Source organism: Priapulus caudatus, unplaced genomic scaffold (assembly GCF_000485595.1).
Source record: "Priapulus caudatus unplaced genomic scaffold, Priapulus_caudatus-5.0.1 Scaffold451, whole genome shotgun sequence".
Classification (NCBI taxonomy): Eukaryota; Metazoa; Priapulida; class Priapulimorpha; order Priapulimorphida; family Priapulidae; genus Priapulus; species Priapulus caudatus.
Genome location: NW_014577512.1, coordinates 216,321 through 231,837, shown reverse-complemented (window position 1 = coordinate 231,837; position 15,517 = coordinate 216,321). Strand labels below are relative to the sequence as shown.

Genomic DNA, 15,517 nt, shown 5'->3' with positions numbered 1-15,517 from the left:
GTCAACTTTGCAAGTTTGCATAATCGATGGTCGAATTATGCCTTTAAGCTGTTATTTATTGCCATAAATCTTCGAGCTGATGGAAAAATGGCCATGTACAATACAATCAGTGATGCAATTATTTGTGTCACTGGCAACTGCATTTGTGGTATCTGACTGACTAAGCTCGTCATTGCACGCGAATAAAGCGTAGTTTTTGCATTTTTTAAAGGAGTAAATTTTTATTTAGCCTTTAGGTGGTTACTAATTGCCGGTATACTCTAACCTTTATGTTTAGTGAATTATAAATGATGACATCCATTCGCCTGTGATAATGCTATAGTGTACGCCAGCACACTTGATTTACAATCAAGCGGCCCCACCTTGGAGTCAGTGATTGAAAGAAACAGTACACGACACAGCTACAGGTATATATTATTATTAGCGATTAACAATAAATGTGAATTCATTACTAGTGTTTATGGAATATTAAAATAATTACCTTGTCATTATCTTGTAGTGTAATTAATGCTGTAATTAATGTGGAATGATTTGGGCAAACTGAATTTTTGCTGCTAGTACTAGTGTTGATTAAAGCACTGTTTACCTCCGCCAGGGGCTTGGCGGAGGTTATGTTTTCACCGGCGTGTGTTTGAGTGTTGGTTTGTGGGTTTGTGTACGCTCGCTGATTGGCTGATTGGCCCGCCACCGCCGCCGCCGCCGCGCCGGAACCGCCTGTATCATAAAGGTTAAGCCTAACTGAAAAAGTTATGGACGGATTGTCATAAAATTTTCAGGATACGTCAGAAATGGGCTAACTTAGAATTGATGAGATTTTGGTGGTGATCCGGATCCAATTCATTCATTCATTCATTCATTAATTAATAAAATTTTCAGGATAGGTCAGAAATGGGGTAACTTAGAATTGATTACATTTTGGTGGTGGTCTGGATCTAATTAATTAATTAACTAATTAATTAATTAATAAAATTTCCAGGATAGGTCAGTAATGGGGTAACTTAAAATTGATTACATTTTGGTGGTGATCCAAATCCAATTAATTAATAATTTTTTCACTTAATTAATTAATTAATTAATAAAAGATTTCACATTGAGAGAATTCAGCTGCCTTGGCGGAGGTCTGTGCTCTCCGAGTGCTCTAGTTTCAAATGTTTTCCTAATGATCACATATTTCATCGACAATTTTAATACTTACTGATACTCTTTGCTGGAAAAATTAGGTCACGAAGAGCGCCGGTGGGTGTTTCCTGATTCCGACAGCCATTTACATAAACTGCGCAACGGGAGCGAACGCGAGAATTTCGTCAGGCTTTGTGTGATTTCGTGGGACACAGCTAAGTTACGAACACAGACAGCATGTTTTTATAACAAGTGAACACTGTTCTTCAAATAGAAACAAAGATGGAGTAGAATGGTGGAATATTTGTGTTGTATTCGTATGAAATCAAGCGAGCGTCGAGCAAATTTTGGCAGCACGCTTTCCTGTCACATATTTATGTGTCAGTGTGCAGCAGCTAGCGTGCGGTGTACTTGTGTGTTGCAAATGAGCATTTGACCGGCATTTACAGGTGATTATAGGCGAAGTAGAGTAGAGAAACATTAAAGCCGCACTATGCGCATCCAAACGCTAATTTTCTCCAGTACTAGACTAGCAAATACTTCGTGGCATGCATAATCACACTACCTTATGGCAAAATAAACTCTAGTTCCTCCCATTTCACTGCGCGTTTGCTTAAACCCCACAAGAAAGAGGTGCGAAATCTGGTAATCTGGCGCCAACGCTAAATTGTTTGCCAAACAATTTCGGCAAGAATCGGTTAGGTGACGTCACATGTTTTTATCTTTGCTACACCCGTACCGCTGTACCGCAGCACCGCTGTGCAGTTGCTTGGCAGAGCAACGCGAAAGTGTCAACAACATCGGAGAATTTGAACAACATTGGAGGTATTTTCAAATGCCTTTTATAAGACAACGTGCAGTGAAATGGGAGGAACTAGAGTTTATTTTGTCATAAGATAGTGTAATTATGCATGACACGAAGTATTTGCTAGTCTAGTACTGGAGAAATTAGCATTTGGATGTGCATAGTGCAGCTTTAAGACTTTGGTAGTACAAATACATTTTGTGTTTATTTACCTTTTTTTTTTATTGAGACGTTCCAAGTGCCTGTGTATCGGAGGGTACTCTGGGTACGGTTCGATACATCGGAAAGTACCTCGGGGTACTATACGATATGTCACCGCGTACCCTGCATTGTCCCACCGTACCCTGACTTTATATGAACGTATTTCCAATGTTGTAAAACTAAAATATAAAAGCTAGCTCTTTGTTTAAAAAAAGGAAAAACAAAAATATAGTCAAACATAGCATACATTTTTATTGGATTGCGATGTTTTGAGGTTTCTTCTATGTGATGTGGTAACTTGACAGAGTGTATGTATTACGACATCAGTTGGCTGAAAGTCAGGGTACGGTGGGACAATGCAGGGTACGCAGCGACATATCGTATAGTACCCCGAGGTACTTTCCAATATATCGAACCATACCCAGAGTACCCTCTGATAGCACCCTTGGGGACATAGACCCTATGAGCCTTACTGGCCCCACAATCAAAATTTGTGTCACTGCCAAATCAAATGGGGCATTGTCATCGAACTTCGAAGAGAAGTCGGCGACGATTTGCTTCTGAACATCTATCATAATAGAAGTTCAGAACTACGTCTTCGCCGAGCAGGGAACTTGTGGGTAACGAATCCGTTAAAGGCATAATTCGACCATCGATTATGCAAAGTTGACGAATGCTACAGTAACTGGCACCTTTGTGATAGTTAATAGAGTACATTACTCTTATAGCCAAACGCGTATTAGTTTGTCCAATATCACTGCTGGTTACTAAGAAATGTCTATTGAAATCCGCAGTCCAAGAAATCGGTTGTTGACAGTTACAAACCGCCATGCCGGCCGTAACCGCCGTAACCGGCGAGGGCGGTTGTCATACAGATTATAGTGCACCGGACATTTTCGCACGTATGCTCGGCGTCAGTGATTTCGATCCTTGTAGTCTGAGTGCGCATTCCGTACTTTATGGTTTTACTCTTGGGATTCGGGAATAAATGAATATACGAAGTTCTGGAGATACAAGCAACATATAAATATGTGGCAACCAGATGAAACGGGATACTAGAGAAGCGTTGCCGAAACGAGATGTTGATCCGAAGCGCTGAAGCGCAGATCTTTCGCGCAGTTCCGCGCAAGGCGCACGCGATCGCGGGAACGTCCTACGACAGTATGCAGCGCTGGCAGCTATGGATCCGTGCGCCGAATGAATTGGCGGGCGCACATCCATAGCTGCCAGCGAACAGTCCGGCAATTTTAGTGGGGGACACAGAGGGTAGACTTTTGGGACGTGAACAGTGTTCACTTGTTATAATAAAGTGTAACCGAGTAATGTGTTCGTAACCGAGCTGTGTCACGCGAAATCACAGAAAGACTGTCGAAATTCTGACATTCGCGAACCTTGCCCAGTAATGGAAACGGCTGTCAGAATCAGGAAACACCTACCGGCGTCTCTCGCGCCCCAACGCTCCAACGTTTTTGCAACGTTCCAATGGCGAGGCTCGTACGGGAGTTGGAAAGCAGTGCGCCGCCTGCCCGCCGCCTATAGCCCATAGACTGGCACTCTCTCGCACCTCTCGGCTTAGCTGCACCTCTCGGCTTCGCTTAGTCACTCAATGGCTAATCGAGGTGGGAGCGAGTCCTAGTCTATATATAGCCTTTGCACCTCGCAACCTTCTTGAAAGAGAGTAGGCCTATACTAGAAACATTAACAATTTCGTAGTAAATAGATTTCGTATTTAGTTAGCATTATATTTTATTGAAACGGTCGAAGTGCCTGTGGCGGCGGCGGTCCGCATGTAGACTGGTATTACATTCCACACCTACGGCTACGGCTACGAATACTTGTATTACTACAAGTACATGTTACACTAATTACTACTAAGTACTACTACTAGTACTAGTAGTAGTAGTACTACTAAGTTACCAGCACTACTAGTACTACTACTAGTACTAGTAACTACCAGGACCGCAGGAGCTCATGTATTAATAGTAATAGTAATAATGACTAACTCTGTTACTAGTAATTAACTTACTAATAATGACGAACCCTAACCATAAGGCATAACCCTAACCTATTATATTGATATAATATTATATTTATATTGATGTAAATGACATTGGTTTTATTGCGCATGCCATACATTGGGGCCTCATATATATTATGTGGGAAGCCATGTTCTCTATCCTTGAACCACTATAGTACTACTAGACTACTACGACTAGCAAGAAACGCTCTTTGCTAGGGTTAGAATACCCCTAGGCTATACTAACACAGGGCAACTTCCAGCGTTTCAATAAAATATAATGGTAACTAAATACGAAATCTATTTACTACGAAATTGTTAATGTTTCTAGTATAGGCCTACTCTAATAATGGCTAATAAAAGAATGGTTTAATAAATACAAACTTGTCAGTAGACTAGTACTACAGTCCAGCAATAGTCTTAATGTTTGATTCACCTATAACTTCACTTCAACAAGTAAATATCATCCGATGCAACACATAGCCCGCACGGCAATTGTGGCATGCAACAGATACACAGTAGATAGTCTGAGCTCACACAACATAAATCACGTCAGGCTCTGTGTCCAATTGACTGGTACCAGATTAAATATTCCAGATCTAAGAAAGTAAGATGGCTACGATAATTAAAAGCCCAAGTAGACTGGTACGAATCTTCACTCAGCCAACTATCGTGGCTATACTAAAGTGAGTTACGTGCTAGCGTGTTGAACGACGCGCGGCAGTCTAGTCATCCATCCGAGCGTTTTTTTTTAAAAAACTTGGAATGGTACGTAGATGACTCGTGCGCGCCATCTATGGTCGCGATAAACTTCCAAATTAATATCAGGGCATTGATCCAGCGAAAAGGGAAAAATTATTTTTCTAGAGTTTTCGACACGCGCCAACAAGCAACGTAGCACTTTCGAGCATTTGGAGTTTTCTCGCGCCTACCGTGCATAGTCCAAAGGCTTGCGGAAGCGCCAAAACGGCTCAATTGACCGATCAAGGAGCCGATCTAATAGAACCATGATAGTCATATTGACAGAGCAGCGTATTCGTTCTAAATGGCGCCACAGGTGGCGCTGTTCGCGCTTCGCGCGGATATCTGCTGCGGAACGTCTAGGCAAATAATAACACTAGGCAAACAATTTACCCGGGACAAACAATTCGATGCTTCAACATCCTGTAGCAACATGTGACGTCATCGAACGAACTCGAAGTTATATTTGTTGGCAATAAATTTAGCGTTGTCGCCAGATTACCAAAATTTACGGATTTCAATTAGACATTTCTTTAGTAAGTTAGCAGTGATATTGGACAAACTAATACGCGTTTGGCTATAAGGTAATGTACTTATTAACTACACAAGGTGCCAGTTACTGTAGCATTCGTCAACTTTGCAAGTTTGCATAATCGATGGTCGAATTATGCCTTTAAGCTGTTATTATTGCCATATAATCTTTCGAGCCGATGGAAAAATGGCATGTACAAACAATCAGTGATGCAATTTTTGTTGTCACTGGCAACTGCATTGTGGTATCTGACTGACTAAGCTCGTCATTGCACGCGAATAAAGCGTAGTTTTTGCATTTTTAAAAGATAAATTTTATTTAGCTTTAGGTGGTTACTAATTGCCGTATACTCTAACACTTTATGTTTGGTGAATTATGTGACTCCATCTGCCGTGTGAACTATAGTGTACGCCAGCACACTTGATTTGTCGGCCCACCTTGGAGTCAGTGATTGAAAGAAACAGTACACGACACAGCTACAGGTATATATTATTATTAGCGATCCATAAATGTGAATTCCATTACTAGTGTTTATGAATATTAAAATAATTACCTTGTCATTATCTTGTAGTGTAATTAATGCTGTAATTAATGTGGAATGATTTGGGCAAAACTAATTTTTGCTGCTAGTACTAGTTTGATTAAAGCACTGTTTACCTACCGCAGGGGCTTGGCGGAGGTTATGTTTTCACCGGCGTGTGTTCGAGTGTTGGTTTGTGTTTGTGTACAGCTCGGCTAATTGCTGATTGCCGCGCCGCCGCCGCTTCCGGCGCCGGAACCGCCTGTATCATAAAGGTTACCTAACTGAAAAAGTTATGGACGGATTGTCAATAAAATTTCAGGATACGTCAGAAATGGGCCAACTTAGAATTGATGAGATTTTGTGGTGATCGATGGATCCAATTAATTAATTAATTAATTCATTAATTAATAAAATTTTCAGGATAGGTCAGAAAATGGTGGTAACTTAGAATTGATTAACATTTTGGTGGTGGTCTGGATCTAATTAAATTAATTAAGAACTAATTAATTAATTAATAATTTCCACGGATAGGTCAGTAATGGGGTAACTTAAAATTGATTACATTATTTTTTCCACTTAATTAATTAATTAAAAAAATTTCACATTGAGAGAATTCAGCTGCCTTGGCGGAGGTCTGTGCCTCTCGAGTGCTCTAGTTTCAAATGTTTTCCTAATGATCACATATTTCATCGACAATTTTAATACTTACTGATACTCTTTGCATAACAATAAGTGTATACAGCAGTGTTTCCCATGCATTGACGCGAGCGAGGCGGCCCGCCTCGCTCAAATTTCTTAGCCGCCACACAGAAATTGGTCCAAACACCGCCTCGCTGACGAAAACCTTTGACAACTTGAAAAAGAGATTCAAGAGTCATACAATGTGTCCAGAATAGCTTAGAATGCACCAATTGCACCATTTTATCAAAAATTATTCCCGGGGGAGCATGCCCCGGGCCCCCTAGTTTCGCCAGCACCTGCACTGCTCGCTTTGCTAGGACCTCGAAACGCGCAAACACATCACAAAAAACATTTACCACCTCACAGACCTTTTTGGCCAGGGGAAACACTGTACAGTAAGGCTAAATGTCTTAGAACACTCACAAATTATTTTCATTAATGTGTGCAGCGATTTGAATTTCTAAGTAGATTTGAGATGCAATCGACCGGTGCCATATCTCTACATGTTGAGACAAACTGCATGCAGCGCCCCCTTCGTACAACTCAGGATACCACTGCCACAAGGCTGGTACTATTTTTCCGAGTGCGGCGGAGCTCCGGGAATCCAGCAAATGGCAATCACAACGGCCGCAAAGTTGCCGCCGAACAAAACATTAGAAATTCTCATGATTTTGCATTGTGTTGGCGGACAAATTTAGATGTTTTAAGGCTGAATAACAAAATTTATTAAAGACAAATTCGAGAATTAGGTATATTGGCAAGCATCCGAAAAATTCATGATAAATTTTAAATAAACACGTGAACTTAGTTTAGTAAACAGCCTAATGATTTGAAAGTAGTAAATGGGCGCACAATACGCCACTATTTCGTATCACTATTTTATCAAATTTCGCATAAAAGAATGGTTGGATTTTTAATATCTTTGCAACTTTTATTAGTACAAATCTTATTACATAGGATACGAGTAACCTGGCCGCTGTAAAACTTGTGGTAAAAAAGCGATACAAATTGTAACGGAAAATCTACTTGTGGCAGTGGTAAATTGAGCCAGAGCGAGAGCGCCATCTGTCATGGAGTTTGATGTTGAGATAGGGTACCAGTTTATAGAACGTTTTACATCACATGGCAGCATTTTAATATTTTATTTAAAGAATTCCAGGAGTGCAGGAACAGCACAAACCCATAGTAATTTATGCTGAAGTAATCAGTAATATGTCTGCTGACAGATGAGACGTCTGTGTATAAATTTTTCAATTGATTTCAGAGCTAATAATTTTGAAATGTAGTCAAAATGTTGGTTGCAATGTTGGTGAAAGCATGCAAAATCATACCAATGTATACCATTTATGTGCATGTTTATCTGCCAACTTTCAGCATTACCAGCAAAGGACCTTTGAAAAAACCAGTGTACTTGGAGATATTATCGAAATTCTTTCTACATATTCTTTTTGTGCTAGCTATTTTGTTGAGCTTAAGAATATATTGCCAATCCATTCCATGTTTTCTTTGAAAATTATTGTAATTAAGGTAGTTTATTCACATTCCTAACCTACATTACATGCAGTTGTGAAATTTCAGGTAAGGGCTTTAAAATATCAGAAATTACAAGATGGGACAAGCAGCCAGTAGTGCAGTGGTTGCAGCAAAAGAGGACCAGAATGACAGCAACCCTGAGGTAGCATGGTGGTGCAAGCTAATTGCACGTGGTTTAGCTACGCTCGGAGCAATAAGTAAGTTGACTACTATGTGTGTCTGTGTGTTTGAAGAATTTCTGTTGTAGTCGCAAAAACCTGATAACTTCTTACGGGAATATGACCAAAATTTGATGAAACAGGCCCTGATTAGAAGTTGAATTCTACCCATGTGATATAGAGTTGCTGTATATAGGTGTGTAGGTTAGATGAAAATGTACTATAGCATCAAAATGTATATCATTTTTCTTTCAGTTGCAATCTTTACAGGAATATGGGCACTCGTAACATTGACGCCACTGTGTTTAGTGGCTGGTATATGGCAAGTGTAAGTATATCCACTAAGTTCTATTGTCTTCAGTTAAAATGTTTTAATTAATATTGTATGTTTCACAGTAAACCTGCATCAGGGTTCGAAATCCTAACGGGCCGGGCCCGTGGGCCTGATTCCCGTATTTTAAGGCCCGGGCCTGCATTTCTAATACTAACAGGCCCGACGGGCCCGTAGAAAAGCCACCCCCAGCATGCAACTAGCAGCATGCACTAGTGATCTCAGCGCCGGATTCAAGAAGAAATGCGTATGCACAAGTGCGTACGCAGAAAATTTAGAACATCTCTTTAGTTGGCATTCAAGAAACGTGCGTGGGATGTTCGGACACACAGGTTAGCACAGGTTCCTGAATCCAGACTAGCAGCGTTGGCATACCAAAAATCGATAAGAAGTGGGTGGAGCTTACTTTTGGCCACTGGCAGTGAAACTTACATTATGTTGGTCAAGGTTTATTTACATGCACGGGTCGTGCGGCACGCTCACTGTTCACGTGGGCTAGGTTGTGGAGTAATTCGCACATCCCCTCGCATTTCACGTTTGGATGTAAACAATTAAGCCTGGCGCACATTGCCGAACATTTTCCCGAACAAATGTTTGTCCGAACAAACATTGCTACGATAATGTTTTTGAGCAAAATGTTCGGCAATGTGCAACGGGCTTTACGTATCACTGGTAGTTAACAAACGATCAGTAAACTGTTTTAAAATATTATTAAAGCCACACAATGCGCATCCAAACGCTAATTTCTCCAGTACTAGACTAGCAAATACTTTGTGCCATGCATAATCACACTACCTTATGACAAAATAAACTCTAGTTCTTCCCATGTCACTGCGCATTGTCTTATAAAAGGTATTTATAAATACCTCCAATGTTGTTCGAATTCTCCGATGTTGTTGACACTTTCGCGTTGCCCTGCCAAGCAACCGCACAGCGGTGCTGCGGTACAGCGGTACGGGTGTAGCAAAGATAAAAACATGTGACGTCACCTCACCACTTTGAGGCTAAATTGTTTGGCAAACATTCGGCGTTTGCGCCAGAATGCCAGTTTTCTCACCTCTTTCTTGTGGGTTTTAAGCAAACGTGCAGTGAAATGGGAGCAACTAGAGTTTATTTGGTCATAAGGTACTGTGATTATGCATGACACGAAGTATTTGCTAGTCTAGTACTGGAGAAATTAGCGTTTGGATGCGCATAGTGCGGCTTTAAGAAGCTTTAGGTAATATAGCATGTTGAATTCTACAGTAAATAATAATAATTGTCTCAAGTTAACACACATAAGTCACTGTAGCTGCATAGCACGTCGTATTACTTCCTACTACTACTAGTCATGAAAACAGCAGTACAGCCTTGTTGCACTGCTCAGGTTTAACCGTGTCATATTGTTTTTAACGTTTGGAAAAACTATATACATTTTATACAGGGTGGAGCTAAATAAAAGCTTCCCTGCGTTATGACCAAACGTGGTTTACGTAAAACACCTCTCCGTGATGTGCTTTATCATTTGCATAGCTTCCTGTCTCCCAATATTCTGTACACCATCTAGCACATCAGGCAGAATGTTGTCATTAAAAGAAGAATTTCATCTAAATATCGGATTGGTAATTAATGTTGGCTTTTCAAAATCCCAAAGCAGCACGTAGAACAACACACCTAGCAGGTGCTGTTAGCACATTACACCTACGCATTAGCACTGTCCATGTCCAAGTATGAACTTTATTATATCGTTGCTCTGCTGCAGTTCGTGGTTTCGCGTAAGGTATCGTAAAGCAAGCATTTATGAACTATAGCCACCGTCTCCTAATGGCCACCCATCTCCTATAGCACCATTCTCAAAGATTGTGGTGAGACCAAAGTTATTTAAATTATACACGGCAACTGTAAAAGAGACGGAAGAATAGGAATATTTCCGCAGAGGAAATTGACTTCATAATTGATGAAGTGGGACAGAGAAAGATGACTGTTTGGAAGTTTTGCTGGCAACTAGCAGCTGTAGTTAATAAAAAGACATGGCAAGCTGTAACTAAAGCAGTCAATGCCATATCCAACAAGCCACAAACTCAAGATGAGGTGAATGTATGGGTGTGTGTGCATGTGAGGTGATGTGAGTGTAGGTGAGGTGAGGTGAGGTGGGGTGTGTGTGTTCAACTTTTATGTCTGCCAGGAAAAACTCGACCCTATCTTTGCCTGATTTGGCTGGTTTCTTAGATGTTTACATTACTCAACCTTTTTATTTGCTCTTGCCATGAAGTCAACTAACCGACCCCACGGAGTGTTTTTCTCTGCCCTATATGTCCTAAACATTAGCTTTATCATTCAAGATGTATGATTCACACAGTAAATGATGTGGGTGTGTGTGAACGTGTGCGTGTGTCTGATGATGATGGAGACGTACCTAAATGCCTGTTTGTGCGTTCGAACGTAAACCATTGTAAAAATTTTAAATTTTAGTCTTATTTAAAAAAAATGCTGCGGTATCCAGGGAATGATGCGGGCTTGTAATTTGCCTGGCGGGCCTGTAAAATCTCTTGCCTACCTGCCTACAGGCCCGGCGGGCCTGTAAATTTTCAAATTAATTTCTACCCCTGTGCATTATGGTGGTGTTATGGCTGAGCCAAATTATTATGTAACATTGTTTCTTATGAATTGTCATATATGTAACACTCGTCTTATTTTTAGTCTTTTAGGCTGCATGGTGCTCATGTTTGAGTGCCCATACTGCTGCCTGTTCTTCAGCCTTGTGAAGAAAGTGTCTGCATTTGCAGATAAGAGAACATATTGGCAAAAAGCACTTATTTATGTTTTGTAAGTTTGAGTGAGTTACTTCAGTGAACATCAGAAATGTAGAATAGTAGAAGATGGTACACCAATTTCCTTGTACAGTACACAATCTATTATCCAAAACCCTTAGGACCAGACACGATTCAGAATTCGGAATTTTTCGGATTTTGGAATGGTAGTACAGTACAGATATACATACCGTCAAGAGCATATAAAGAAGGAGAGCGTACAACGGTAAAATGCTGAAACCATGTTGCAACCATCGAATTAATAAACTTTTCCCGTTTTATTTTGATGATTCTTTGCTGTATTATTGATCAGTGTCCTACCTTGTTCATATAAAACAAACCGCATGTCGCTACTATGCCCCTACGCTGAGATAATGAGCGGTGAAAATCTGGTATTTTCGCCGAACATCGACTAGACATTAGTCAGTACTGTGACCAACTCTCGAAGTGTTATAACTTCGGGAAACCTCGCGTGTTTCCGTCATTAATTGACAATGAAATTTATTTTCCTTCTACTATCTTTTCTCGCATTTCCAGTCATTAACGCAGCCATTACTCCACAAAAACATATTGTTATTTATCGCCATGGTGATGACCCGCCCCTTACGCTGGATGTAGTAACGCTGTAGTAATAACGTATCGAGTCAGCGTTACACAGCGGCGACCGGAAGCAAGACACTGGCCACACTTCGAGAGTGGGTCGCAGTACTGACTAATGTCTAGTCGGTGGGGGGGGGCATGTGCCCCCCCCCCCGTAGCTACGCCCCTGGGTGTTCGGCGAAAATACCAGAATTTCACCGCTCGTTATCTCAGCGTAGATGCATCGTAGGGACATGCGGTTTGTTTTATATGAACAAGGTAGGACAGCTGATCAATGATACTGCAAAGAATCGTCAAAATAAAACGGGGAAAGTTTATTAATTCGACTAATACTGCAACATGGTTTCAGCATTTTACCGTTGTACGCTCTCCTTCTTTATATGCTCTTGATACCGTATATCCTGCAACTAGCCCTTACTAAAACCCAAGTTTTCAAGAGGCCAAGTGCTGTACCGGTACGATACAATATGCATGAGTAATGCCAAACACATTAATATTCCTGTAGTGAACCGTGTGCAGCCAAACGCAAGCTTTGGTGTGCAGAAGACCTCCAGGAAAAAACTTTTTGGTTTTCGGCGCTTTTCGGTTTTCGGAATTTCGGATAATAGATTGTGCATTGTAGTAAGTAATGAAAACAAACGGCATAGCGTTAACCTTATATCATTTTACAGTTTGCTAACATTTGTGAAAAACAATCTTATAATTTAATACTAATATACCGCTAATATCAACTGCTAGTGTGTTTTTTTATCAGGAATGCCTTGTCTTTTTTCAGGACAGCCCTGGTCCCTATCTGTATGTGCTTTGGAGCATCGACCATGTTTGGCAGTGGCTGTGTATTTGCAGCTGGTGTATTCTATGGGTTAATGGCACTTGGGAAAAAGTAGGTGTTACTCCCTCCTTGCATTCACTGCAGGAATTCATTATTTGTTTTCTTCATTCTGTGCCATTACAACAGCATTGCATTATTTGAGTTGCATATTATTTTACGACTTTATTACGGACATTTATGCATTGTCTCTGTTCTATATTGAAAAATAGAATCGAAACCTGATTTTGTTGCATTATAGGGCCGACCGACAAGAAATGCTAACTGCTTCTAATATGGATGTTGAGAAGGATGGAGGACTGTAGATTTTATGCATGTATAAAATTCTGTTTGATTTATTTTGCATTGATAAGCTCATGCGTTTAAACTTCCCTCTCCACGAATCTGCAGTGGAATTATTCTTTTCATTCGCATTATACCCTTCATAAGTGTATTGCACCTTGTTTTGTACGCACTTACGTACAGAAATATGAATGCCAATGATTGACAGCTTTTGTTGCCCTGTGAAGTTACTAACCAGCTTGGTATGTCGTCCTTGCAGAGGAGACAGAGTAGAGATGGCGGCAAAGGCTTCCAATGCTTCCAAGGACAAGGATAATGTGGACGTTGAGATGAACGCACAGCTGATAGAGACAGTTGGTCGTGTTGCCGCTCAGCAAATCTCTCAGCATGCCTATGCTCAGAGTGGCCCGTACCGGCAGTTCTAACTTTCTGATCTGTCACTTCAAGAAACAGTATCTGGCAATTACAGGTGCTGTGAGTACATGTAGTTTCCAGTGGGCCATATGTGCAATAACTATTGGTCTTGTATGTGCTAGCAAAGTCTTGCTAAATATAGCAATATGTGCTGTTATCTGCCCATTAAATCGGCCTGTGCAAGCCCTGTCAATCGTTGATTGGCTGGGTTCTGGGCAAAAGTGAGTGGTTGAGAGCACCTGCATGCCATATCTTGTCCCTTAAAACTGCACAGGAGTGGGCTTGCCTTAGGAGAAAAATAGGTCCCCATGGCAACATTCAAGAAAATTTTTAATTAAGCCTATTTGTATCAGGAAATTAGGGGTCTATTTGTAGCGCCCCTGATAACCTAATCCCAAGGTCAGCTAAGAGTGATCTCTATCCACAACTCTTGCTGAAAATCGTTATTACGTGTATAGTGAGGGTAAATAATGCCAGTTGTGATTAGAAATACAGTAGGTAGAAGTAAGACTTTACAATCAGTTGTACCAAAGCCATCTAGTTCCAGCTGCATGTGATTGATATGGTATGTGTTGAAGTATGGATAGAATTTCTTGGCGACTAGAAGCGGGTATTTATACACTTATTCCATGTTGTGATGCAGTTGGCTCTTAATTCATATCTTTGGCCATCCGGATATCCTTGCCCAACATGCAAATTCTGACGTTTTGTTAGAATAGATAGGAAATGGGCTTTTACATGAAATTTGCAATTTATTATTTGTTCTACAACCAAATTACAGTTTATACAATGTGAAGTAGGTGTGAAACTCCAAACGTCAGAGCTATCAGCCTCCAAATTATTTGGCATGAATATAGGTTGTAAAGTCAAAAGTGAATGTGAGTGAATGAAAACTCATTTACTTGTTCAAATGTGTCAGTTGAGTCACATTATTTTAAAGTATGTACAACTACTTTGCAAACGTCCAATGCTGAAAACTAGTCTATACCTTATCAATATCTTGTGTAACAGTGAAGGCAATATTAGTTGATCATTAAAACTTAGCATTGCATTCCAGCATTTATTTCCATTCAATGTGTTTATTTTAGAACTTGTGGTTGGTGAATTGAGAAACAAAACAGCTAAGTGACCAAAGGTATACACGTAGTTGATGTTTCATGTGATTATATGGTCAAAAGTCATTCTTATATAAATTAAATGTTTGTTACTAAGTTATTGAAGATAATTAAGATGTGTACTATCATTATGTTATCACAATTCTGTAATTGTGGGTATTATAATCGAAGTAGGTGAGTGAGTACCAAAGAAAAACCTTAGTATAATGTGTGGATAATAGTCATTTGGGAACTCGTAGATATTAGGAGTACAAGTAGCTGCATAAGGTATAGAAATTGTCTTATCGTGTCTAAGCTCTGTCGTGTCATGTAGCATAAAGCTTATCTACATGTTTGTGTAGCTATAGCTAGCTGTGCTTTCAATACTGCTGTGAGCAGCAGCGTAACATTCCAACAGTAGCATGGTATATGACATGTAACAGTAGTATTGGTTTTATGCATAACGAAAGAGAACCTCTTTGCAAACAACATGAAAAACGAAGGTTGACGTAAATAATTGAGAACAGATGTCTCTGGATTATTGTACGTGTGGCTCGTTTACAGAAATTCAAGTGTGTTGTGCCGAATCGGAGGAGCGACGTAAACTCGTGTCGATTAGTTTCGCCGTCTTGGTTTTTCACGTGGCTACGATGCTAGTCCTGTTATTGTGTTGTTTTATTATTTGTATATAATGTTGTGATGGCATTGTAGATTTCTATTGGTTGGTCTCCAGTAAAAAGACAAAGTAATTGTGTAGCATAAAGTAAATTATTGGATTTTCGTGTTTTTTTATGGTTCATCATTCAACCGCATTGACATGCATTGATATGCACATAAATTAATCACGTGTAATCAACCCATATGCTAC

General features: G+C 40.2%; 1 protein-coding gene across 5 annotated transcripts; it reads left to right on the top strand.

Moving 5' to 3' along the window:
- Positions 1 to 201: 201 nt before the first annotated feature.
- LOC106810550 (calcium channel flower-like) lies at positions 202 to 15,417 on the top strand. Of its 5 annotated transcripts, none has more exons than XM_014813930.1 (7): positions 5,834 to 5,897; positions 8,198 to 8,349; positions 8,566 to 8,638; positions 11,321 to 11,446; positions 12,806 to 12,913; positions 13,101 to 13,175; positions 13,401 to 13,489. In XM_014813930.1, the coding sequence occupies exons 2-6, from the start codon at positions 8,229 to 8,231 to the stop codon at positions 13,162 to 13,164; spliced, it is 492 nt and encodes a 163-aa protein (XP_014669416.1). In that variant the 5' UTR covers positions 5,834 to 5,897; positions 8,198 to 8,228; the 3' UTR covers positions 13,165 to 13,175; positions 13,401 to 13,489. The 5 variants fall into 5 exon arrangements, with proteins under 5 accessions (XP_014669415.1, XP_014669416.1, XP_014669417.1 ...); XM_014813931.1 differs by having other exon boundaries at positions 13,101 to 13,171; positions 13,401 to 13,483; XM_014813929.1 differs by lacking the exons at positions 5,834 to 5,897; positions 13,101 to 13,175 and adding an exon at positions 202 to 407 and having other exon boundaries at positions 13,401 to 15,417.
- The last annotated feature ends 100 nt before the right edge of the window (positions 15,418 to 15,517 follow it).

Excerpts from the sequence above, each read along its gene's own strand:
- LOC106810550 (XM_014813929.1), top strand. The coding sequence starts at position 8,229 with ATGGGACAAGCAGCCAGTAGTGCAGTGGTTGCAGCAAAAGAGGACCAG. Across the intron at positions 8,350-8,565 it reads AGCTACGCTCGGAGCAATAA|TTGCAATCTTTACAGGAATA; the intron begins GTAAGTTGACTA and ends TTTTTCTTTCAG. Across the intron at positions 12,914-13,400 it reads TTAATGGCACTTGGGAAAAA|AGGAGACAGAGTAGAGATGG; the intron begins GTAGGTGTTACT and ends TCGTCCTTGCAG.